This window comes from Meleagris gallopavo, chromosome 5 (assembly GCF_000146605.3).
Source record: "Meleagris gallopavo isolate NT-WF06-2002-E0010 breed Aviagen turkey brand Nicholas breeding stock chromosome 5, Turkey_5.1, whole genome shotgun sequence".
NCBI classification, from domain to species: domain Eukaryota; kingdom Metazoa; phylum Chordata; class Aves; order Galliformes; family Phasianidae; genus Meleagris; species Meleagris gallopavo.
In genome coordinates, this window is record NC_015015.2 from 4,537,612 (window position 1) to 4,557,995 (window position 20,384).

At 57.3% G+C, this 20,384-nt stretch overlaps 6 protein-coding genes across 8 annotated transcripts in view; 1 reads left to right on the forward strand and 5 right to left on the reverse strand.

The window, feature by feature from the left end:
* The window catches only part of PRPF19 (pre-mRNA processing factor 19), a 3,992-nt gene extending 154 nt beyond the window's left edge, over positions 1 to 3,838 (forward strand). Inside the window, exons 2-16 of the mRNA XM_010710895.1 lie at positions 3 to 199; positions 306 to 382; positions 452 to 593; positions 817 to 890; positions 970 to 1,032; positions 1,136 to 1,177; positions 1,291 to 1,365; positions 1,588 to 1,663; positions 1,902 to 2,011; positions 2,123 to 2,278; positions 2,359 to 2,428; positions 2,566 to 2,651; positions 2,875 to 3,045; positions 3,200 to 3,305; positions 3,401 to 3,838. Of these exons, the coding sequence (XP_010709197.1) occupies positions 3 to 199; positions 306 to 382; positions 452 to 593; positions 817 to 890; positions 970 to 1,032; positions 1,136 to 1,177; positions 1,291 to 1,365; positions 1,588 to 1,663; positions 1,902 to 2,011; positions 2,123 to 2,278; positions 2,359 to 2,428; positions 2,566 to 2,651; positions 2,875 to 3,045; positions 3,200 to 3,305; positions 3,401 to 3,498 (1,543 nt within the window). The 3' untranslated portion in view covers positions 3,499 to 3,838. The remainder of the gene's footprint in view (positions 1 to 2; positions 200 to 305; positions 383 to 451; positions 594 to 816; positions 891 to 969; positions 1,033 to 1,135; positions 1,178 to 1,290; positions 1,366 to 1,587; positions 1,664 to 1,901; positions 2,012 to 2,122; positions 2,279 to 2,358; positions 2,429 to 2,565; positions 2,652 to 2,874; positions 3,046 to 3,199; positions 3,306 to 3,400) is intronic.
* A 124-nt stretch (positions 3,839 to 3,962) lies between these two features.
* On the reverse strand, positions 3,963 to 8,179 carry ZP1 (zona pellucida glycoprotein 1). Its single transcript, XM_003206153.4, has 11 exons — positions 7,901 to 8,179; positions 7,704 to 7,825; positions 6,344 to 7,631; positions 5,667 to 5,810; positions 5,406 to 5,590; positions 5,230 to 5,327; positions 5,034 to 5,161; positions 4,637 to 4,826; positions 4,408 to 4,558; positions 4,248 to 4,332; positions 3,963 to 4,174 (listed from the first exon to the last, which is right to left on the reverse strand). The coding sequence occupies exons 1-11, from the start codon at positions 8,106 to 8,108 to the stop codon at positions 4,068 to 4,070; spliced, it is 2,706 nt and encodes a 901-aa protein (XP_003206201.2). The 5' UTR covers positions 8,109 to 8,179; the 3' UTR covers positions 3,963 to 4,067.
* Positions 8,180 to 9,259: 1,080 nt separating this feature from the next.
* LOC100539658 (acyl-coenzyme A amino acid N-acyltransferase 2) lies at positions 9,260 to 11,705 on the reverse strand. Of its 2 annotated transcripts, none has more exons than XM_010710748.3 (4): positions 11,596 to 11,705; positions 10,878 to 11,256; positions 10,387 to 10,589; positions 9,260 to 9,890 (listed from the first exon to the last, which is right to left on the reverse strand). In XM_010710748.3, exons 2-4 carry the CDS (start codon positions 11,230 to 11,232, stop codon positions 9,303 to 9,305), a joined length of 1,146 nt encoding a protein of 381 aa, XP_010709050.1. In that variant the 5' UTR covers positions 11,233 to 11,256; positions 11,596 to 11,705; the 3' UTR covers positions 9,260 to 9,302. The 2 variants fall into 2 exon arrangements, with proteins under 2 accessions (XP_010709050.1, XP_003206244.1); XM_003206196.4 differs by having other exon boundaries at positions 10,878 to 11,347.
* A 515-nt stretch (positions 11,706 to 12,220) lies between these two features.
* CCDC86 (coiled-coil domain containing 86) lies at positions 12,221 to 14,142 on the reverse strand. The gene is made up of 4 exons (XM_010710752.2): positions 13,848 to 14,142; positions 13,396 to 13,525; positions 12,895 to 12,969; positions 12,221 to 12,526 (listed from the first exon to the last, which is right to left on the reverse strand). Exons 1-4 carry the CDS (start codon positions 14,129 to 14,131, stop codon positions 12,407 to 12,409), a joined length of 609 nt encoding a protein of 202 aa, XP_010709054.2. The 5' UTR covers positions 14,132 to 14,142; the 3' UTR covers positions 12,221 to 12,406.
* Positions 14,143 to 14,261: 119 nt separating this feature from the next.
* Positions 14,262 to 15,856, reverse strand: LOC104910940 (membrane-spanning 4-domains subfamily A member 15-like). The gene is made up of 7 exons (XM_031553400.1): positions 15,745 to 15,856; positions 15,461 to 15,625; positions 15,200 to 15,322; positions 14,933 to 14,989; positions 14,665 to 14,826; positions 14,476 to 14,595; positions 14,262 to 14,396 (listed from the first exon to the last, which is right to left on the reverse strand). The coding sequence occupies exons 2-7, from the start codon at positions 15,620 to 15,622 to the stop codon at positions 14,388 to 14,390; spliced, it is 633 nt and encodes a 210-aa protein (XP_031409260.1). The 5' UTR covers positions 15,623 to 15,625; positions 15,745 to 15,856; the 3' UTR covers positions 14,262 to 14,387.
* A 2,275-nt stretch (positions 15,857 to 18,131) lies between these two features.
* Positions 18,132 to 20,352, reverse strand: LOC104910942 (membrane-spanning 4-domains subfamily A member 12-like). 2 transcript variants are annotated; one of them, XM_010710754.3, is made up of 6 exons: positions 19,785 to 20,352; positions 19,601 to 19,657; positions 19,159 to 19,290; positions 18,739 to 18,852; positions 18,573 to 18,656; positions 18,132 to 18,493 (listed from the first exon to the last, which is right to left on the reverse strand). In XM_010710754.3, exons 1-6 carry the CDS (start codon positions 20,010 to 20,012, stop codon positions 18,473 to 18,475), a joined length of 636 nt encoding a protein of 211 aa, XP_010709056.1. In that variant the 5' UTR covers positions 20,013 to 20,352; the 3' UTR covers positions 18,132 to 18,472. The 2 variants fall into 2 exon arrangements, with proteins under 2 accessions (XP_010709056.1, XP_010709055.1); XM_010710753.3 differs by having other exon boundaries at positions 18,739 to 18,845; positions 19,785 to 20,109.
* Positions 20,353 to 20,384: the final 32 nt, after the last annotated feature.

A 20,384-nucleotide genomic window follows, 5' to 3' on the forward strand; every position in this document is an offset into this window, starting at 1 on the left:
AGTCGAGAACACGCCGTGACCTGCGCCGCCCCCTACGCTGTCCCCGCAGTCTCCAACGAGGTTCCCGAGCACCCGTGCGTGTCGCCGGTGTCCAACCACGTGTACGAGCGGCGGCTGATCGAGAAATACATTGCAGAGAACGGCACCGACCCCGTCAACAACCAGCCCTTATCCGAGGAGCAGCTCATCGACATCAAAGGTGGGAGGGCACGAGGGGACACCGGGAGCCCGGTCCCGAGCTGCCGGGGGGGACACGAGGGGCTGTGGTGAAGGGCAAGGAGCTGAGGGTGCATCTGTGTTGGCAGTTGCCCATCCCATCCGGCCCAAGCCACCATCGGCCACCAGCATCCCGGCCATCCTGAAGGCACTGCAGGATGAGTGGGTAAGTTGCAGAGAGCTGAGGTGTGGGGCTGAGTGCCTCCCCCTGACTCCCCTTCTGGTGCCCTTGTAGGATGCTGTCATGCTGCACAGCTTCACGCTGCGCCAGCAGCTGCAGACCACACGCCAGGAGTTGTCCCACGCGCTGTACCAGCATGATGCTGCCTGCCGTGTCATCGCACGGCTTACCAAGGAGGTCACTGCTGCCAGAGAAGGTGAGCTTGGATGAAGGGGGCTGTAAAACTCAAGGAAAAGAGAACCACAGAGCCATAGAATGGCCTGGGTTGAAAAGGTCCATAATGATCATCTAGTTTCAACCCCGTGCTACATGCAGGGTCACCAGCCACTAGATTAGCCTGCCCAGAGCCGTGTGCAGCCTGGTCTATGAATGCCTCCAGGATGGAGGGTGGAATTCATAATGTTTTTCTCCTTTTGCAGCTCTGGCCACGCTGAAACCACAGGCCGGCCTCATCGTGCCACAGGCAGTGCCATCCTCCCAGCCTAATGTGTCGGTGAGTTTCTTCTACCTTACTATGTGTGTCTCTTCTGTTTCCTACCTGCATATAACTGAGCCCTTTCTGCCCCACGCAGGGAGCTGGGGAGTCCATGGACCTGGGTGAGCTTGCAGGCATGACTCCTGAGATTATCCAGAAGGTAAGGACTTGTGCTACCTGTGCTGCTCCAGCTCTCAGCTGCTCCCTGTCCTGCTGCTGGGAGAGCCCAGGTTGGCTGTAACCACTGTCGTCGTGTTTCATAGCTTCAAGACAAGGCCACTGTGCTGACCACGGAGCGCAAGAAGGTGAGCGGCCACATATCATGCTTACATTTCACATTCAAGATACCACAGTGATCAGGACATGGAGTGTTCCAAGAGGTACAGATGTTTATCCCCACACCATCTTCTGTTTGCAGAGGGGCAAGACAGTGCCAGAGGAGCTAGTGAAGCCAGAAGAGCTCAGCAAGTACCGGCAGGTTGCCTCGCATGTGGTGAGTTCCACAGCGCTGTCAAAAACTCACTCTCTGTTGCTGGGCATTGTCCAAAACCACAGTTCTGTTGCTGGTCAGTGCCAGGGGGGGTCATGACTCTCCACGGAGACCAGTGCTGCAGTGGAGGTGTCTTCCAGCAAAACCCCTTGCAAGACCTTTGGGTTCTCTTTGGGGTATTTTCCTGCTTGTGGCACCAACCTGGCCTCTTTCTGCCTTGCACAGGGGCTGCACAGTGCCAGCATTCCAGGAATCCTGGCCTTGGACCTTTGTCCTTCCGACACCAACAAGATCCTCACCGGTAAGGGAGCCACCTCCACGCTCTGGGGTCTTTGTTGTCAGCACAGACCCTTCAACTTCCTGGGAATGGGGTCCTTTCTCTGACCTTTTGTGAGGTTGGAGTGAGCAAAGGGGTGTAAGGAATTCTCTTTGCTCACATCCTGAGAGCTTCCCAGGACAGAGATCTCAAAGAGCAGCAGTTGTGTCCTAAGTTCAACATACAAGTCCCATCTCTGATAGTTCCCTGCTTTGATTGCTAGGTGGAGCTGATAAAAATGTCATCGTCTTTGATAAGACCTCGGAGCAGATCCTGGCAACACTCAAGGGCCACTCTAAGAAGGTCACCAGTGTTGTGTTCCACCCCTCACAGGTGCGCTGCTGCCCACTTCAAGCTTTCCCTTCCTGCCTGTAAAGGAGCTTGCAAACAGAGACATGGCACTGTTTTGATGTTAAATTTCCTGCTTTATCCCTTTATTTCTAGGATTTGGTGTTCTCAGCTTCTCCTGATGCCACCATTCGGATCTGGTCTGTGCCCAACGCTTCCTGTGTGCAGGTTGTTCGCGCCCATGAGGGCTCTGTGACAGGGCTCAGCCTGCATGCCACGGGTGATTACCTTCTGAGCTCTTCAGATGACCAGGTGAGAGCCAGGCTGGGCTCAGGGCACATGGACACCCTGCTTGGTGGCTGCGTGCTCAATGGCATGAATGTCTTTTCCAGTACTGGGCCTTTTCAGACATCCAGACCGGCCGTGTTCTCACCAAAGTGACAGATGAGAGCTCTGGCTGTGGTAAGACCGAAAGTACCCATGCTGTGGGGTTCTTGTGGCTTTGCAGAGGGGGAATTTTCTTCCCCGGGAGTTGCTGGTAGCAGGATTCTCACAGGACAGAGCCTCCCCAACTCTCATATATCTTTCTGTCTCTGCAGCTCTCACCTGTGCCCAATTCCACCCAGATGGGCTCATCTTTGGAACAGGAACAATGGATTCTCAGATCAAGATCTGGGATCTGAAGGTAGGACTGGCCCTGGGCAGACAGGGATTGGGCAGTGGGTGCTGTGTTCTGCACAGAGCTTTGGGTGCCCCCTGGAGTGACAGCCCTATGGCTTTCCTCATCCTTGCTTCTCTGGGCACGTGCAAATTCTGTTGTCTTTGCGCGCTGTCTCCCTCCTCGCCACGCTGCTGCCCTTGGGAGGCAGAGGATGCTTGAGGCCCATGTTTGACTCTCCTGTCCCCAGGAACGCACCAACGTGGCCAACTTCCCAGGGCACTCCGGCCCCATCACCAGCATTGCCTTCTCTGAGAACGGCTACTACCTGGCCACAGCTGCAGACGACTCTTCTGTCAAGCTCTGGGACTTGCGTAAACTGAAGAACTTCAAGACATTGCAGCTGGACAATAACTTCGAGGTGTGGTGGCTCCCTTGTCCCAGTGTTGGCCACCCTAGCCCTGCTGCTTTGCTCTGCTCAGGGTGCTGGAGGGTAGAAAGGGTGCTGCAACTCTGGCACATGTCTGGGGCTTCCTGGGCCTGGCCTGAAGCTTTGTTCCTCTGCTCCTTCCCAGGTGAAGTCTCTCATCTTTGACCAGAGCGGCACCTACCTGGCACTGGGCGGCACAGACGTCCAGATCTACATCTGCAAGCAGTGGACAGAAATCCTCCACTTCACTGGTGCGGGGCTGTGGGAGGGAGCATGGGGCTGAGAGTGGCCGAGAAGTCTCTCCTACCTCTTCATGACATAACCATATGCTGTCTTCCCTCTGCAGAACACAGTGGCCTCACCACAGGGGTGGCTTTTGGCCACCATGCCAAGTTCATCGCCTCGACAGGCATGGACCGCAGCCTGAAGTTCTACAGCCTGTAGCCTCGGGTATGGGGCTGGCAGCGCTCACTGCAGTGCTTCGATTTGGGATGGGGGGGGTGGGAGGGGTTTCCTTTCTCCTTTAGATTTCCTTGCTGTAACTGTTGGTGGGGGGGGCTTAGTTGGATGTCACCCTCCCCATGCTTCACGGATTTGTTGTTTTAGTTTTCCAGTTTCGTGTTGGTCTTTCTGGCTTTAGACTCTCTTCTGTGGCTGTAAGTGATACACTTGAAAGGCTCCAACCTGTACCCCGGTGGATAGTTGTGATGGAGGGATGGGGGACTGTGCAGTTTTGTAAGCAGTTATCTGGTTTCAGTACATAAATAAAGAACTATTCACCATAGCCCTGGTCAGCATGGTGGGGGCCAGGGTGCAAGGGGAGCCAGAACAGACCTGGTTCTGGGGTTCCATCCCTCCCTCCCCACCTTCAGCCCACGTTACTCCCATCCCATAAATGCCACCACTAGTCTTTGCCAATTGCTGATTTATTGTTCCTGCTTGCCCCCACCAGGACCAGAGCATTGGGGCTCTGTCCTGACCAGGAGGAGGAACAAGGAGGCAGCAACACGTGCTTAAGGTCTCCCCACTGCAGGACCCTTTGGCAAGACAATGCATCCCCAGGAGGTGACTGTGCCCAAGATGTCTGCTGTCTTCCTGTCCCCTGCAGCTCGTCGGGCCCCTGGGGAGAGAGCACGGGGGTTGGTTTGAAAAAGGCAAGGGCAGAGAGGGCCCCCTACTGCAGCCCCACTTACGGGAAGGCATGGCCACTTGACAGGAGGGCCGGCAGGGCTCGGGCTGGGACAGGTGGCACACTGAGGCACTGCACAGGATGTACACCTGTGGGACATGGTGCCATGTCACACCCGGTGTCATGGTGGGGTCCCACTGAGCGGGAGGACCCCCCTGCCTTACCTCTCCCTCCAGCACCACCATAGAAGGGTTGTCCACAAAGGCAAAGGTGGAGATAGCAAAGCGCTGGTAGTGGCTGGGGAAGGGCAGCTGCAGTGTGGCAGGTCCCACTGGCACCAGCTGTGTCCTGTAGTTGTCCCCAGCAAAGGGGCACCTGAGGGATGACCAAAGACCCTGTGTCAGCATAAACGAGCCCTGCCAGCGCCCCCCCCATCCCCCCCCATCTGCTCACCCGTCCACCAGGATGGGCCACTGGGGCTCAGCTGCCGGGCTGGTGCTGGGGGCTGCCCAGCACTGGTGCAGCACCAGCACCAGATTTGGGTCAGTCTTCTGCAGCAGCCGCACCTCCACATAGATGGGGTCCCGCAGCACCTTCACCAGCGGGTAGTCAGTGTCAGGATGGTAGGAGCTGTAGCTCTCATCTACGGGAGGGTTTGAGGCTGAGCAGGGCATAGGGCTGTGGGAAGGCGTGGAGGTGGAAAGTATGGGGATGGGAAGCGCAGGGGTGGAGGACAGTGTGGTGAGGGTGTGGGAATGGGGATGGGGGATGTGAGGATGGAAGTAATCAGGAGTGGGGGGCACAGGGATGGGGTTGGAGAGCAGGGGATGGAGAACCGGGGTGGGCTCACCAGTGGCGATGCGCAGCTGCAGCTGGAGTGGCCCCGGCTGTGCCAGAGGAGCAGCAGTGGGGGGCACAGCCACCTCCAGGCTCAGCGGCAGCAGCTCAGTGGCATTGTAAATGCAGCGGGCATGGAGGCTGTAGGGGGACAATGGGGTGAGCAGCACTGTGAGCATCCCCATGCCCTCCACCCATCATCCCCTTACATGTAGACACTGTCACGGGTGACAGAGCCATGGGGCCCTGGCTGGACATCAATGGTGGAGATGAGCTGGTTCTCGTACACCAACCGGTCCTCGATCACCTGGAGGGGGGAGCACATGGTGGTCAGGCTCCCACTTGGCAATCAGGAAGGGGAGGAGTCTCAGGGCTGTACCCCCACCTGCACAGTGGTGCCACACTGCGTGACAGGGAAGTGGAAGAGGACGAAGGTGTCAGAGGTCTGGGCAGGCTGGCAGCCAGGCTGGGTGCTGGCCAGGCGCACGCTGTCCAGGTTGTAGGGCTGCGCCGACAGCCCCCGCGGCACCACCAGCACGAACTGGCCCTCAGGCAGGCACTGTACAGTGGCTGTGGCACACAGAGGTGCAGTCATGTGCTGCAGTTGGCCATAGCAAGCAGTGGGTTGCCCACTGCTGAGTCCTACCTGTGTTGCCGTAATAGCAGGGCATCGCACGGTCTGTGTCATCAAAGCAGCAGCCTGCCTGCAGGCAGGCATCACGGCCCGGCGGGGACACACAGGACAGCCTCCCCACTGCTACCTGGCACTGCTCCCGTGTCAGAGGCTCACCTGGGGCAATGAGCACTCAGCAGCACACATGCCCACAGCGAGCGGCCCCCTGCTTGACCTCAGCAACCTCCTGCCCACCCTTCTGCCCAAGTACCCTGTCAACCCACAGCATCCTCTTCCCCAGGCATCTTCCTTCCAGCCTTAAGCGTCCCTCTGCCCACACCAAGCATCCTCTGCTCACTCTCCTGTCCAAGCATCCCCATAGCGTTCCCTGGGGAGGGGGATTCCCCTGCCAACCCAAACCATCCTGCCCACTCCAAGCATCACCCAGCCCAACATGACTATCCACCTACCCAACCCAAACGTATCCTTCTGCCCAAGCATCTTCCTGTCTGAACATAGCATTCTCCTGCTCAAGCATCTATAGCTTACCCAAAGTATCCCTGTGCCTATCCTGAGCATCCCCCTGCCCAAATATCTGTAGCCCACCCCAAGCATCCTTGTGCCCACCTTCCTCAGTTACCCTCCACCCACTCCCAGCACCCTCAAGTCTCTATGCACAGTTACACCCCCATCCCATTCTATCCACTTACCTGCCCCCGCTGAGGAGTAGAAGAGAGCCGTGGGATGCAGCAGCCCAGGCTGGGCTTGGGACTGCAGCCCTGGGCTCACCAGCCCTGGTCGTGGTGGCAGCCCTGGGCGGAGCAGCCCTGGTCGGGGCTGGCTGGGTTGCAGCAGCCCTGCTTGGCTCTGGAGGCTGGGGCGCAGGAGGCTGCCCTGGGCGTGGGACTGGAGGCTGGGGAGAAGCAAGCCCAGCTGGCTTTGGGGCTGGAGGCCTGGGCGGACAAACCCTGCCTGTGTATGAGTGCTGGTGTGCATCAAGCCAGGCTGCAGCCCGGGTTGCACTAAGCTAGGCTGGTTTGGGGGCTGGAGGCCTGAGTGAAAAAGACCTGCTTGAGTTTGACTGCCAGCACGCACCAGCCCAGGCTGGTGCTGGAGCTGAGGACCTGGACGAAGGACACCCGGCCGGGTTTGACCCCCTGGGTGCACTAATCCATGCTGGTTTGAGGACTGAAGACCTGGGCGAAGGATACCTGGTTGGGTTTCACTCCCTGGGTGCACTAATCCATGCTGGTTTGAGGATTGAAGACCTGGGCGAAGGATACCTGGTTGGGTTTGATACCCTGGATGCACTAATCCATGCTGATTTTGGGACTGAAGACCTGGGCGAAGGATACCCAGTTGGGTTTGACCCCCTGAGTGTGCTAATCCATGCTGGTTTGAAGACTGAAAACCTGGACGAAGGACACCTGGTTGGGTTTCACTCCCTTCACGCACTAATCCTTGCTGGTTTTGGGACTGAAGACCTGGGCGAAGGACCCCTGTTTGGATCTGACTTCCAGCATGCGCAAACCCAGGCTGGTTTTGGGACTGAAGACCGGGATGAAGGAGACCCATCTGGGTTTCACCACTAGCATGGATCATCCTAGGTTGGTTGTGGGGCTGGGGTCTTGGTTGCTCCATGCTGGGCTGAGGCTGGTGCTGCAGCTCTGGGTGCTCCAGGATGGGCTGTGCGTGTGCCACAGGTTGACTCTGCTCCATGGGGGCTCTGGGGGGCAGCTGGGGGCGGGGGATGGCCAGGGCAGAATGGGCTAAGTGCTGCAGGAGGCCGGGCCGTGGCCGGGGGATGAGGACATTGACACCGTTACTTGGCAGGGCACTGTTGCCCCGGTCAGGCTGGTGGTGGCCATGCATGTTTTCATCTCTGAGGACCTCATAGCCAGCTGGCCGTGGGCACGTCATGTTCACCTCGTAGGAGGCAGCCACCACCCCACTGAGCAGCATCTCCTCCAGCTGCACCCGCAGCACGTAGCGGCCACCCTATGGCAGGGAAAGCAGGAGGTCTAACCCCATCCCACCTCACCGGTGCCCCACAAGCAAGCACAGCCTCACCTTCAGCAACACGTGGCAACCCTTGTAGCCAGCTGAGAAGACAAGCCCACCATCCTCCAAAGTGTTGAGCCAGTGCAGGCAGATGGAGCAGTTGGCCACTTCAAAGCGGGTGCCAAACTCATCTGTGAGGACACGGGGGCAGTGAAGCTGACCCCATCCCACTCCCCTCATACTGCCATTGGATGCCCATCACTCACCCAGGACCTTGAAGCGCATGGTGCGGCCACGTGTGGGGAATGCCAGCAGCTGCATGCCAAAGTCCCCACAGTCGTAATGGTACCGTAGCAGTGCCAAGCAAGAAGGCAGCCATGCAGGCAGCAGCAGTAGCAACGGCAGCAGAAGGGAGCAGCTCCAGCCCATCTCAGTGCCGAGCACAACACGGATCTTCTCGTGGGTCTCCTCCATTTATACCTGGGCAACAATCAGATGACCGAGGCGTCAGCGAAGTGAGGGGGGGAAGTGAAAGCTGTTTGAAGGCCGGCATGCCCTGTGTCCTGCAAATGGGGAATTGAGATCTGGTGCTAGACCAAGAAATGGGACTGAAGCAGCACTGTGCTGGCATAAGACCCCACAGCTCCATGGTGTATGCCATCCGGCTCCCTGTTGGCCATGGGAGCATGCCAAGGAGTCCATAGAGCAGTCCTACAGCAGGGACATCTTCCACCAGGTTGGGCTGCCCCAAGCCCTGTCCAAGTGCTCTCACGGTCAGGGGTGCCCCCATACACAGACCCAGGTCACTTTGCCCCACTCATGGTGCCACAAGGGAACCGAAAGTCATTTGGAGATCACGGTGCCTCATGGTTGACATGGGCTTGGGGAAATGCTCCTGCAAATGGGGAATTGAGACTGCTGCTCCCAGCAGGGCACAGGGGTCCCTGGACACCCCTTGGCTCAGTCGTCACCCCACATTGCACCGGTGCCGTTGCCAGCAGTGCTCCAAGGTGCTCAGTGCAACAGCTGTGGAGTGCCCACTATCACTGAGTAGAGGGGGCACAAAAACCTGGAAGTGAATTGTGCCCAGGCTGGAGGTGTGGGGATGCTCCATCAGGCTGGGAAGGACCTTGCTCCCCTCAGGTTGCTGCTGACAGCAGCATTTCATGTTTCTCCTGTACACTCCTCTCCCCTCCAGTCCCAGTTTCTCTTCTGGGTCCTGCTCTTAGTGAAGCTTAAATTCTCTCACCCTGACCCCAGTCCTCTTTTGGGGGTCACAGCCAGCTCCAGACCTGCTCCAAGCCTACACAGACCCAAGGAGCCCTGGAGCTCAGCCATCAAGCCCCAACCGTTGGAGCCAGGCACCCATGGGGCAACATTCCCCTTCCATGGGAGGATAAAGGATGATTTCTGAGCTAGGACTGCATGGAGACACTCAGCTCAGCAGGAAGAGAACATGGCTCAACGGGACTTGGACTCAGTTTTCCCTTTTCTTGGAGAGCAATTCCAGATGTAAAATCCCACACCAGGGCTGAGCACAGGAAACATGACTGCTGCCGTTCCTTGCCCAGCACACTCACACCCAGGTCAAAGGGCCTCATTAATCTCCACCAAGACTCATTAACTCCCAACGTGCCCCGAGTGCAACCATTGCCTTTATTGTGCAGCTCACAGCTTGATAGCAGGAGCAGGGCTCAAGTGCAGCTCCAAGAACTGCACAATCTCCTGCCATGAATGCTGCTGCGCCCTGGCATGGGGCTGGGGCTCTCCACCCCACACCACAGGCAGAGGGCTGCCACGCAGGCTGGAGATGCTGCAGAGGGGTGAGCCAGGAGGCTCGATGAGGTGGCCAGCCCCAGGGTAGGACAGCAGGCGGTAGGCATCCTGTGGCAGGCGTTCTGTGGCCAGCTGGGCAAAGAGCTTGCTGTTGAAGCTGCGATCGGCCTCACCCACAACAAAGAGGACCTTGCCTTGGATCTTCTCCACTGGGATGGCTGAGGAGCTGCAGGCTGGACTGCGCGGGTCAGCAAAGATGGCCGAATTGTCCATGGCACCCAGCTCGGTGAAGAGCATGCGCTCGGTCTGGTAGGGGATGGAAGGGATGCGGAGGCCCTTGTAGAGCAGCGGGTTGCCATACAGGAAGGTCGTGCCATTGATCCACACTGTGGCCACCACTTGTGGGAGGAAGGCAGCCATGGCCAGAGCCACCTCAGCCCCTTTGGACACACCAATGACACCCAGCCCTGGGCCTCGCACCTGCAGGGGGAGAGAAGATGGAAGGGGTGGTGGCACCGATGGGATGGTACTGGGACAGCCATGATCACTGGGGAAGCCTGCTGATGAGGAGGCATCTCAGGACCTCCTTGCACACTGTGGCATCATGTCTGGTCATCAAGACATCCCTGGTCAGCAGGATGTCCCCAAATTCAGGATGGCCCTGGCCATGGGGACATTGCTCTCAGACATACAGAGTAGTTCTTGGATGGTTTGCACGAAGCCAGGAATTTGATTCAACGACACTTAGTGGGTCACTTCCAACTTGGGATATTCTGTGATTCTATGATCTGTGCATGTCTCCAGTCACTACAACACTCCCAAGTCACCAGGATGCCCCTGGCCATCAGGACACCTCTCCTCACTACAACCTCCATGATCACCAGAACAGACCCAGGATGATCCCAGCCCTTCATACATCCTCATTCATCAGTGTGTCCCCGTTTGCTGAGGCTGCCCACCACACCACAGCACTCACCTTGGGGTGCTGCAGGAGCAGCTCAGCAGCCTCCTCGAAATAATCCAGGTCAAGCTGGGTTAGGCCTTTGGGGAGGTCCTCGTAGGCGAAGAAAGCCAAAGCCAGCACTGCAAAGCCCCGGCTGGCCAGCAGCCCAGCCCGGAACTCAATGAGACCACCCGCACCCCCAAACAGGTCGATCACTGCTGGAAAGGGCCCTGGGCCTGCAGGTAGCAAGGAACCCAACACCATGAAGGGTGCCACCAGCCTTGCCACCACACTGCAGTACAAACCCAGACTGGGGGTCTTTCCATGCAGGATCCATCACCAGAGGGTGCCACCAGCCCATTACCATCCCACACCAAGGAGGTGCCACCGGCCCCACAGCCACCATCCTACAGCCCAAACCCAGCCTTGGGATCTTCCCACAAAGGAACACCCCTATCACACCTCCAACCACTAGGGCAGCGACCCAAAGACCCTTTGGGGCTGCTCTTGCCCCCAACACTCACCTGGTGGCAGCAGCAGGGCCCCCCGCACCCTCCCCTCACGGATGGGCACCCGCTGCACACCAGGGCCCACATACCACCGTTCAGTGGTGCAGGTGGCCAGAGGCTCATCCTGCTGCCCTGACACCAGGCGGAGGCCATCAAACACCTCCAGGTGGACGAGGAAGGGGCTGCCCATCACATCGCGCTTCACCAGGCGCTTGAAGAGGCTGTCAGGCTGCAGGAACCAGAAGAGCCCCATGGGCCAGACGCCGGTGTAGTTGCCCCCCAGGGCAGCGTGCCGCCCAACATCCACTGTGCCCTCCTCATCAGAGCGGTAGAATGCACGTGCTTGGAAGCGCTCGCCATGCTCATCCATCAGCCAGGCACGCAGAGTCACCAACTGTGAGGGAGCCAGCCCAGAAACCACCACCTGCACCGTCTGGTCAGCCAGCGAGGAGCTCGGTGTCACCATCACCTCCACCATGGTGCACCTGGGGACGGCATGGCACCAACACATCTCCTCCAGGATCTACCCCCAGGATCCCCCTCCCTGCTCACCTCCACCTCTCCGGCACTGGCTACAGAAAACTCTAGATCCACTGCCCTGCACTCACCCCCTTCCCAGAGAACTACAAGTCCTGCATGGCCCCACCCAGGGAGGTCTGCACCCACACACCACACTGGAAAACCTTCTACGTGTCCCAAAAAACCACTTGGAGAGGACCCAAGCCCCTCTTACCCCGCAGCGCAGGCAAAGGTGAGGTCAACTGCTGTGTGCTGGAGACTGGCAGCACTTCACCACCCCAGCAATCATTAACCCAGGAAGCAACAAGAATGCAGCCGTGAGGCTGATGACCCACAGTTCTGCCACACCCCATGTCAGGCTCTCAGCCCTTCCCCTGTTGGGGGGTGGGGATGCAGCAGTGGGGAGCTCCGCCTGCCCCAGTGGAGAACTCACAAATGTTGCGTCCAGTTAATTCCCCATGCTTCCCTCTGCCCAGAGTGCATGGGGATGGCTCCCTCCAGCAACTGCTCATTCAGCACAGCACAGGGAAACACAACCAGCAGGAAAAACACAGAAATAGGCATTCATAGGGCAAGAAATCTAACCACAAACGTGAAGAGGTGCACATGGGCTTCCAGCTCAAGCTCCTTCATTCTCCCCACCTCTTTACTGTCTCCCAGCCTAAGAGAGGAGGCAGGAGGCTGCAGTGTGCTCACTTGCTCTGCAACACAGTGGAGGTGCCCCCACCCCAGCGCTCATTCTTAGGAGCAAGGCCTCTCCTAGAGGAAATGAAGCCCCAGGGGCAGGGGCCATGGTGCCCTGTGACCCCAGAGGTACAGAAGTCTCTCTGAAGCCGAGGTTGGAGCAATTCCTCTTTGCTTTTAATGAAGAAAAGGTAGATTTGGGCAGTTCTCAGTCCAGTCCCACGCACTGACAACAACCTGCTTTCATAAGACAGGGCACATAGCAGCTGGATCCTTTTCCATCCTGCTGTCCATTCAGAGCTGAGGCCCCAGAGAGCAGTAGGACCTGCAGAACTTCAGCCTCACTCTGCAGCTGCTTTGCACCTCATGGGTGCCTTCTGAAACATGCCCAGCGTGTCCCGCTTCTCCACCCTGCGCAGCTGCTTCTTCTTTGCCCACTTGAGTTTCATTGGGTTGCGGATCTGGAGGGGCAGAAGGAAGCAGCTTTCAGGCAGGGGGAAAGGCAGCATTTTATCCTAAAACTCCCAGGAATGTCTTCGGGCTCCCCAAGCTCTTGCATGGGAGGGAAGGAACAGGAGATAATCATCCTCCTTTACTCCACCACTCCCAGGTCTCTCCAAGGTAGAGAAGCCCTATGAAAGCCTCACATGCTTGGAGTGCTGCTGCTGCCCCATATCCCATGTTCTGTTACCTCATGGGTCACCCCCCGGAGTGATCTCATGAGGAGCTGCAACTGTCCTGCCCCAGCCCCTCCAGAGCTGGGGTGGAGGTAGGGGGAGGAACTGGAGTAGAAGTCAAACTAGAGCCCAGCATTCAGTTCTGGACTCACCACTTGAACAATCTCTGCCTTCCGCTCATTCTCCAGCCGCCTTCTGAGGTTCTCCTCCCGCCGCCGCTTCTTCTCCTACAGGAGCAGCACCAAAATGTCCCTGCAGCTCCCTCCAGCCTTAAACTTAGGCCACTGGGAGCAGAGGGGCCAGACAAGAAACTGCAGGGCTATAGTAATGCCCTTGCATGCAGAAACCTGCCACACAGAGTCAAGCCATCAACACTTTCCTTCCCAACCCTCCATGAGGCCTGAGTTTGAATTTATCCCAAAACAGCAACTTGCAGCAAGTGACTATCACAGCATAGAGCTGGCAGGGCAATAGGGGATCTAATACGAGAATCTCATCTGGCCATGGGTAGGCTTTGTGCTCACTGCAGGGCAGCAGCCCGCAAGACTGGGATGTAGGCAAAGATGTGGAACTGTGCCAACGGGAGGGTGAGAGCTCCCCCAGAGGTGATGCAGAAGGACCAGGCCCAGCTCCCAAATGCAGCATCCTGTTACCTCTCTCTCCCTCTGCTTCACCTCCTGAAGCTGCTGCACCAGATCCCTCACAAGTTTCTTCTCCTGCCGCTCCTTCAGTTTTCGCTCCCATGAAGTGTGAAGAGGTTTGTCCTGCACCATGAGGGAGAACCTGGGTGGGAAGTTGGGGCTGTAATGGGGAGTGGCAGTCCTAACACCCTCCAGGCCCTCCCCAAACTTCCCGGAGCTGGGACCCCTGCAAGTCCTGTCACAGCTCCCCCTCCTCTCACTCGCAGCTCAGGGCTCCCAATAGCACCTCGGCCACCCCCAAAGCCCCCACATCGCTCATGAACCACGATCTAAGCCCTCCTGGGGAGCGCCCCCACTGCAGCCCTATACCCCTCTCTATAACTCCGTACCCCTCGGCCCTCACTGACACCGGACCACCACACAGAATCCCCCCATAGCCTGGAAGCCCTCCTCCTCATTCCCACCTCTTCCTGCCCGAGTCCTTCCACACCCGCCCCGATTTGGGCCTGCCCCGGGGAATGGCCGCCACGACCGCTTCTTTCCGCTTTTTGGCGGCCTTGCGGCGGGCTGGAGCCTGGGGAACTTCAGAGACCGGACCCACGGCTGAGGTCTGGGCGAGATCGGAGACGGAGCCCTCCCCGCTGGGCCCCGCAGGGCCCGGAGCCGCTGCTATATTGCACCCCTTCATCCTCCACGCGGCGCTTTTCTCGAGGCGCCGAGCGATGACATCACAACGCACTGTGCGCATGCTCAGTTCCGACTTACATCCGCCTCCACAGCCGACATGTTGGTGTCGGGCAGCGCTGCCAGGCCTAGTGGGGGCCGCCATGTTGCAGCCAACGTGCTGCCCGACCTGCAGAGAAACGCAAAGGCTTGGCTGGGGGAGAGGCAGTTTATTGGGATTTTTTGGTTCGTTTTTAGGATTTTTTAGGAGTGCGTGGGGCTGCTGCTTAAGGGTGGGCGTGGTCCGGCTCTGGGGAGCAGCAGGGATAATGTGGGCTTCACTACAGCACCTAGAGGCGGAGAAGAAGAAACTGTAGGGCCAGCATCAGGGCCTGCTGAGGAGGAAGACAGTACAGCAGAGCCCTTTACCATGCGTGTGTAACTGTACTGCTTGATGGCAGTGCAGCCAAAGGCCAGGGCCGCCACAGCTGTGCAGAACTCTAGCAGGCCGAAGAGGATGAGGATGGAGTCAAAGCCGTTACTCAGGGCCTGATGGCAGGAAGGCAGTTAGCATCCTGCTGCCCCACAGTGTCCACTGCTCCCGGCCATGGGCAGTACCTTGGTCTCAGCGCTGAAGCACCATTCCTGCCTCACCAGGAGCGGCATGCTGGCGCTGCTGCTGCAGCCGGGGATGCTGTGGGTGATGGCCACTGTGTGTATGAGCATGGCCACCAGCGTGCTGAGGATGACGGCAGCATTGGCCACGCAACACACCTTCACCTGCATGGTTCACATCAGGAAGGGTCACCGTACAGGGAAGTGTCTCCCATCCAACCCTCTTAGCACCTCATGGAGGCTGTATGCAGCAGCAGCACAAAGCGCTTACCAGCAGGATGTTCTCTCTTTTCTCACTTTCCACCAGGAGAGAGCCTGAAACCAGGAGCTGCTTGGAAAACACAGGAGGAAGAGAGGCAGCAGCTGGGCACAGCTTCCCATCACCCATCCCAGAGCCCCTCCAGGTCTGCCCTCACCAACTCTCCAGCCACAGAAAGAATAGTGGATATGAGGTATACAAGGACCCCCCATGCCAAGGGGATCCAGCCCCATATTTCTGGGCAGTAAGAGGTTGAAGCCCAAGCGTGCCCTTGCATACCAGGACCCCAAGCCAAAAGAAGACTCCGCTGGCCACAGGAAGGGAGAGGACACTATTGTTCTCTGCACAGGTCAGGATGACACCAAAGCACAAGTGGATGATGCCGGTGACGATGTGAATGGTCTGGGAAAGGACAGAAGAGAGGGGGTCCCCTGTGTGCTGACAAGTATTAGCACCGCCATTTCGTGCGTCCCACCCCGATCCCAGCATCAGCAGCAGCACAATGCCAAGGAGATGTGCCCTACCATGCCGCAGACTCACCCCCAGCACTTTGGGCTGTGCTCTCCTGAAGCCGCTGACTTGGAAAGAAGACACGGTGGGCTGGATGGAACCGGAGGCTAGCTGGGCTGCCCGTGGGTCTGTGGCGGGGATGACCTCTGTGATGATCCGCACGCCGCCAGATTCTGTCACCGTGGTTGCCATTACCTGCAGAGGTCCAGGGATGGGAGTGGGCCTGTGCTTGGTCCATGTATGGAGTGCTGTCACCCTGATGGGGACATCTCATACCCCATCCTGCACCCCATGCCCCATCCTGCGCCCTGTACCTCACTTAGCCTGGATTGTGCTGCTGCTCCTGGTCCCTTGGAAAGTTTAGGTGGAGTACAAGGGTTGCAGTGCTGCTGCCCTTTGATCTGCAGAGGAAGTTTGTTTGCGGAAGTCCTGTCAGGCCCCTCTTGCTCAATGAGGCAGCTTTGCCAACAGAAGGAAGAGAGGCTGCAAAAATAAATTAATCTGCCTTGAGTGCCCGCTTTGAGCGTCAGTGATCAGAGGAAGAGACCACTGGTCTGGCTGGTGCTTTTCTTATAGGACAAATGGGAATGAAATGACACACAGCCTAAACCATGTCAGTCCTAGGGAACCTCGTTTGCTACCTTTCTGTGTTTTTCAGGGCTCTCTCTCCCTTCCAGATACTTTGACTCCCTGTGCCTGTTCCTGCTGATGACAGTCCACCTACAATCATGAGCTGGGAGGCTTGCTCCCCTGTTGAAAGGAAGGGGGATGCAATCGTTTCTGATAGGAAATGAGAGCTCAGACTGGGAACGGAGCCACAGCACATGGTTAGAGCTCCCGAAGAGCACCCAAGGGGCCCCTTCCTCCCTCCTCAGGCCACCGTGCTCTGGCTTTGCCAGAAAAACAGTCACTTCCTCCCCACATAGAAAAACAGCCAGGATGGTGGGAATTCTGACCCAGGAAATCGGTGTCCCCTGCGACAGGGGCAGACCAAAAGTAGCTTTTGGAAGCACCTCTTGCTTTGCTTTGGCCCTAGAGCTGGGACACCTGCTCTGGCCTCACTGTGAGCCCATGGGGGCCACCTCTTGGCATCCCCACGTGCACAGGGGACCAGCAACTTCTCCACTCTCTGCTTTAGTTCACTGAGAGTCTGGGACAAGGCTGCTTTGTCACACATCCCCAGGATGCATTGTTTTCTGCTAGGCATGTTTCTGAAGGGGGTGATGACCACAGATCAGTATGCAGGATGGAGAGTGGCTTCTGTGTGGAAATGAGCCTAGAAAATGTCCCCATAGCAATATCCTCTGGGGAAGACACCTGGGGTCTGGAGAAGGAGCAGCTCCCCGCTGCAGGCTGGGTTATGTCTCATCTAGGGATGCAGCTTTCCAGGAAAAGCTGGGAGGTGGAAGAGTTCTGCCTATGAGCTACGCTCCTGGTGGCTATTGGTGTTTGGTTACCCAGGAATGCTTCAGCACCTGTGGAAATGCCTAGATCCCATATTTATCTTTTGTACACACGTGATGTCCCCTGTCAAGAGCAGCAGCAGCTTGCATTCCCAGCTGAAATCATTCACTGTGGTGAATTTCATCCCAAATCCATGCTTTCAGGCTCTGAAAGCGTTCCTGGAGTTTCAGCCTTTCAGCTGGAAGCAACTGTGACAGCTCTCATCCAGCAGTGGGGCCTCACTGAAGTGCCTTAAAATCCATTTCTGAAAGAGGGATTCGTGGAGAAAGCATTCTTCTCTTTCTAAATAAAGCCAGGCCCAGCTGGGGATGGCAGGAGCCCAAGGTAGGATGTTACAATATATTTTAGAAGCAGAAGCCAGAGGAGGTGAAGCTCACAGGCTGAGCAGATGCCGGGAAGCAGCAAACCCTGCATGCTGCAGGCTCTTTCCGATCCAAATCCCTGCTTTTTCCAAGGAAAACAAGTCATGATGGGTAAATGCTTTTCACAGCAAGTTTCTGCTTCCTGTGAAAAACTTTATATCCCCATAAAAATACCAAAAGACAGATTTCAGCTTTTTCTCCAGATCACTGATTACTTAAAGAGGAAGTCATGTTTTCTGGGGCAGCCTTCAACAAACGAAAAAAGGAAGAGCTGGCTTTCATCTTCGCACCCATTGCTCTGCAGAGAGTTGCTGCAGTGCTGCTCCTAAAGCCCATCCCAGCTGTTTCCTGGTCTACTTTGACCCAGGGATGCAGCCTGACCAGGAGTGAAGGTTGAGTGCAGGTCCCCAGCTCTTTGTGGGGTGTGCATGGACCCCACAAGAGCGCTGGCCACAGGGTGGCCAAAACACCAGCACGGAGCTGGGTGAGCACAGGGGGACCCTTGGGAGTTAGAACTTACTGTGCTGTGAGCACGAGCAGTATGATCCTTTCCCCCTGCACTCTCCCCACCTCCAGGGCTTCTCCTCCCAAACCGGCTCATTATTTTTTCAGCACCAGGCCCAGAAATAACAGAGCGAGTGAATAATCCATGAGGTTTTGGCTGAATGATATAAGCACTGGGAGGGGGATGGTGAAATGAGCAAGGAAACATGGAACTTGACCCAAAACTCCTCCTGGAGGAAGGTGCAAAATACTCTCCAATGAATCCTTCTCTGCTGGGGCTCATCCCCACAGTCCTTAGTGCAAGCCCCCACAGCAGGCAATAGAGTATTGAAATCTATAAGGAGCTGTAACCTCCCCTGGCAAGCCCCTGAGCAAAGGAGCAGAGCTCGGTGTGGCCACAGCATTTAATTTTTTTATTTTCAAGAGAAAATGAAGCCAGCAGGGGCTGAGCTGACAATGAAATGAGTCCAGCTGCTGTGTGATGCCCAGCACCTGGCTGGGGTAATGGGACAGGGCCACCTCCAGGCCCTTCCCAGAGCAGCCAGGATGTGAGAGCTGGGCAGGGTATGGGGGTCAGGAAGGGCGGGATGAGGGGGTGATGACAGAGGCTAAGTTCAGGGGCTACAAAGCATGCCCCAGCCTGCAGTGCAGCAAGAGAAGGTGCTGATGCCCTGGAGCTGCAGGTGGCTTCTGTGACATCCTTTCTGCCCAGCTATACTTCAGGAGCTGCCAGCTGTGAAAGAGAAGAGGTCAGAGATGGCTGTTGCACAAAGAGCCGGGGGCTCAATGCGGTCCTCCCGGAGCCCCCTCACCTCCGAGTAGCTGGGCGGCTGTGGCAGCTCTGCTTGCACCACAGCCAGGTCCACTCTGGTGGTGCTGGGCACAATGAGCATGGCCTGGAGAGGGAAAATAGCATCCCATGCTTATCCCCAGCCAGGGGAATGAGGACCCTGTGCTCTACCTGCTGCTCCCTGTTACCTCGTTGGGGCTGAGTCGTGTTGCTCGGCACCAGAAGTTGGCAGTGGCAACAGCAATGCAGAACTCCAGGATAGTGAAGATGAGCAGCACGATGGAGATGCCATTCCCTGCGAGCTCCAAAGTGGGGAAGGTTCCATCAACAGTGCCCAGTTCTTGACATCCCCTGTGCACTGAGACTTTTTCCCATCTCCCACCAGCCCTGGGTCTTGCTCTGTATCTTTTGCCTCTCTGCTTTCCCAAAGCTCAAGCAGAACCAGGCACATGCAGGGCATGAGTCATTTCCCACAGCACCAGCCCAGTATAGGTCAGGCAATGGCACTGTGCCCAAGGGACGATGGGAGCCCCGATAGAGCCAAGATCCCAACAGGGCTAGAGAAGTGCTCCAAAGTGCAGAGGATCACAAAGGGCTCCCCCACCTACCAGGACAAGGTAGCTGTAGTAGTCATCGCTGGAGCGGTACAGCCCATTGAAGTTGAGGTCAATGATGAAAGCGACGATGCCCAGGAGTGCAAAGATGGCGCTGATGATGTTCATGGCTTGGCTGCCCTTCACCTGCAGGCATGGAGAAAAAGGGCTTTTTCCTGACCCCCCACAGCTGTGGGTAACATCTCAGCACCACACCCAGCACCACCCCTGATGTAGGGATCCCAGCACTCCCTCAGCACTGCTGCTGACACAGCAGAATTAACAGTTTTGTTAATTCCCCTCTTCCCATTGCTCATTTACAGAAATAACCTCAGTACAAGCTTCAAACAGGGACACAGCTTTGCCCCAGCGGGTTCCACCTGTGCATGTGCTGCTCCCCATATCCCACTTCAGATTTGGGGGCCAGGATGGGGGTGAAGGGGAGACAGACACTCACCGCACACTCCGTGGGACTCTTCTCTGCTCCAATGGACAGGCAACCTGAGATGATGAACTGCACCAGGAGAGGGGAGGGGGGCACTCAGTTCCGTGAACCCAGACCCATAGAACACCCCCCAGCTTCCCCATCTCCAGAGGAAGTGGGGGGTCGGCAGGCAGTCCCGAGCCCCCATGCTACGCACAGACACACCGCCCAGGAAGGGGATCTCGCCGGTGATGAAGATGGAGGAGTAGACATTGGTGAGCGTGGTCAGGACGATACCAAAGCCAATGTGCATGAAGCCAGTCATGATCTGGATAGTCTGAGGGGACAGCGGATCAGGCCTGGGCCCCCCCCAGGGCAGCCTCTGAGCTTTAGGGGCCAAACCCGAAGTGTTCCAACCCTCTAGTTTACAAAGGGGTTCCCACATCTATGGAATCCATGCATGGGGGACACATCCCTGCTGTGTGCTATGTTGGGGGAGGCACACAGCCCCTATGCTCCTCATCCCTCCACCTGCAAGCATGGGGTGCCCCCAGCCCCCCCATGCCCAGGTTTAACCCCTCCGTTCCCCCAGATCCAGTGGGAGGTTCCCTCACCACGGAGCATGGGGAGGGAGAGAGAGGAAGGTCTCTGTGCCCCCCAACAACACTAAGGTCTGGGGGCACCCACAGGGATGAGGAACCTCTCAGGGATGCTAAGGGTGGGGGCATTTTGAAGAGGTACAGGAGGGGTACGAGGAGTTATAATGGAAGTGTAGGGGTGTCATAGGGATGGGAACCCCTTCCTCCCCTCCCTTTCC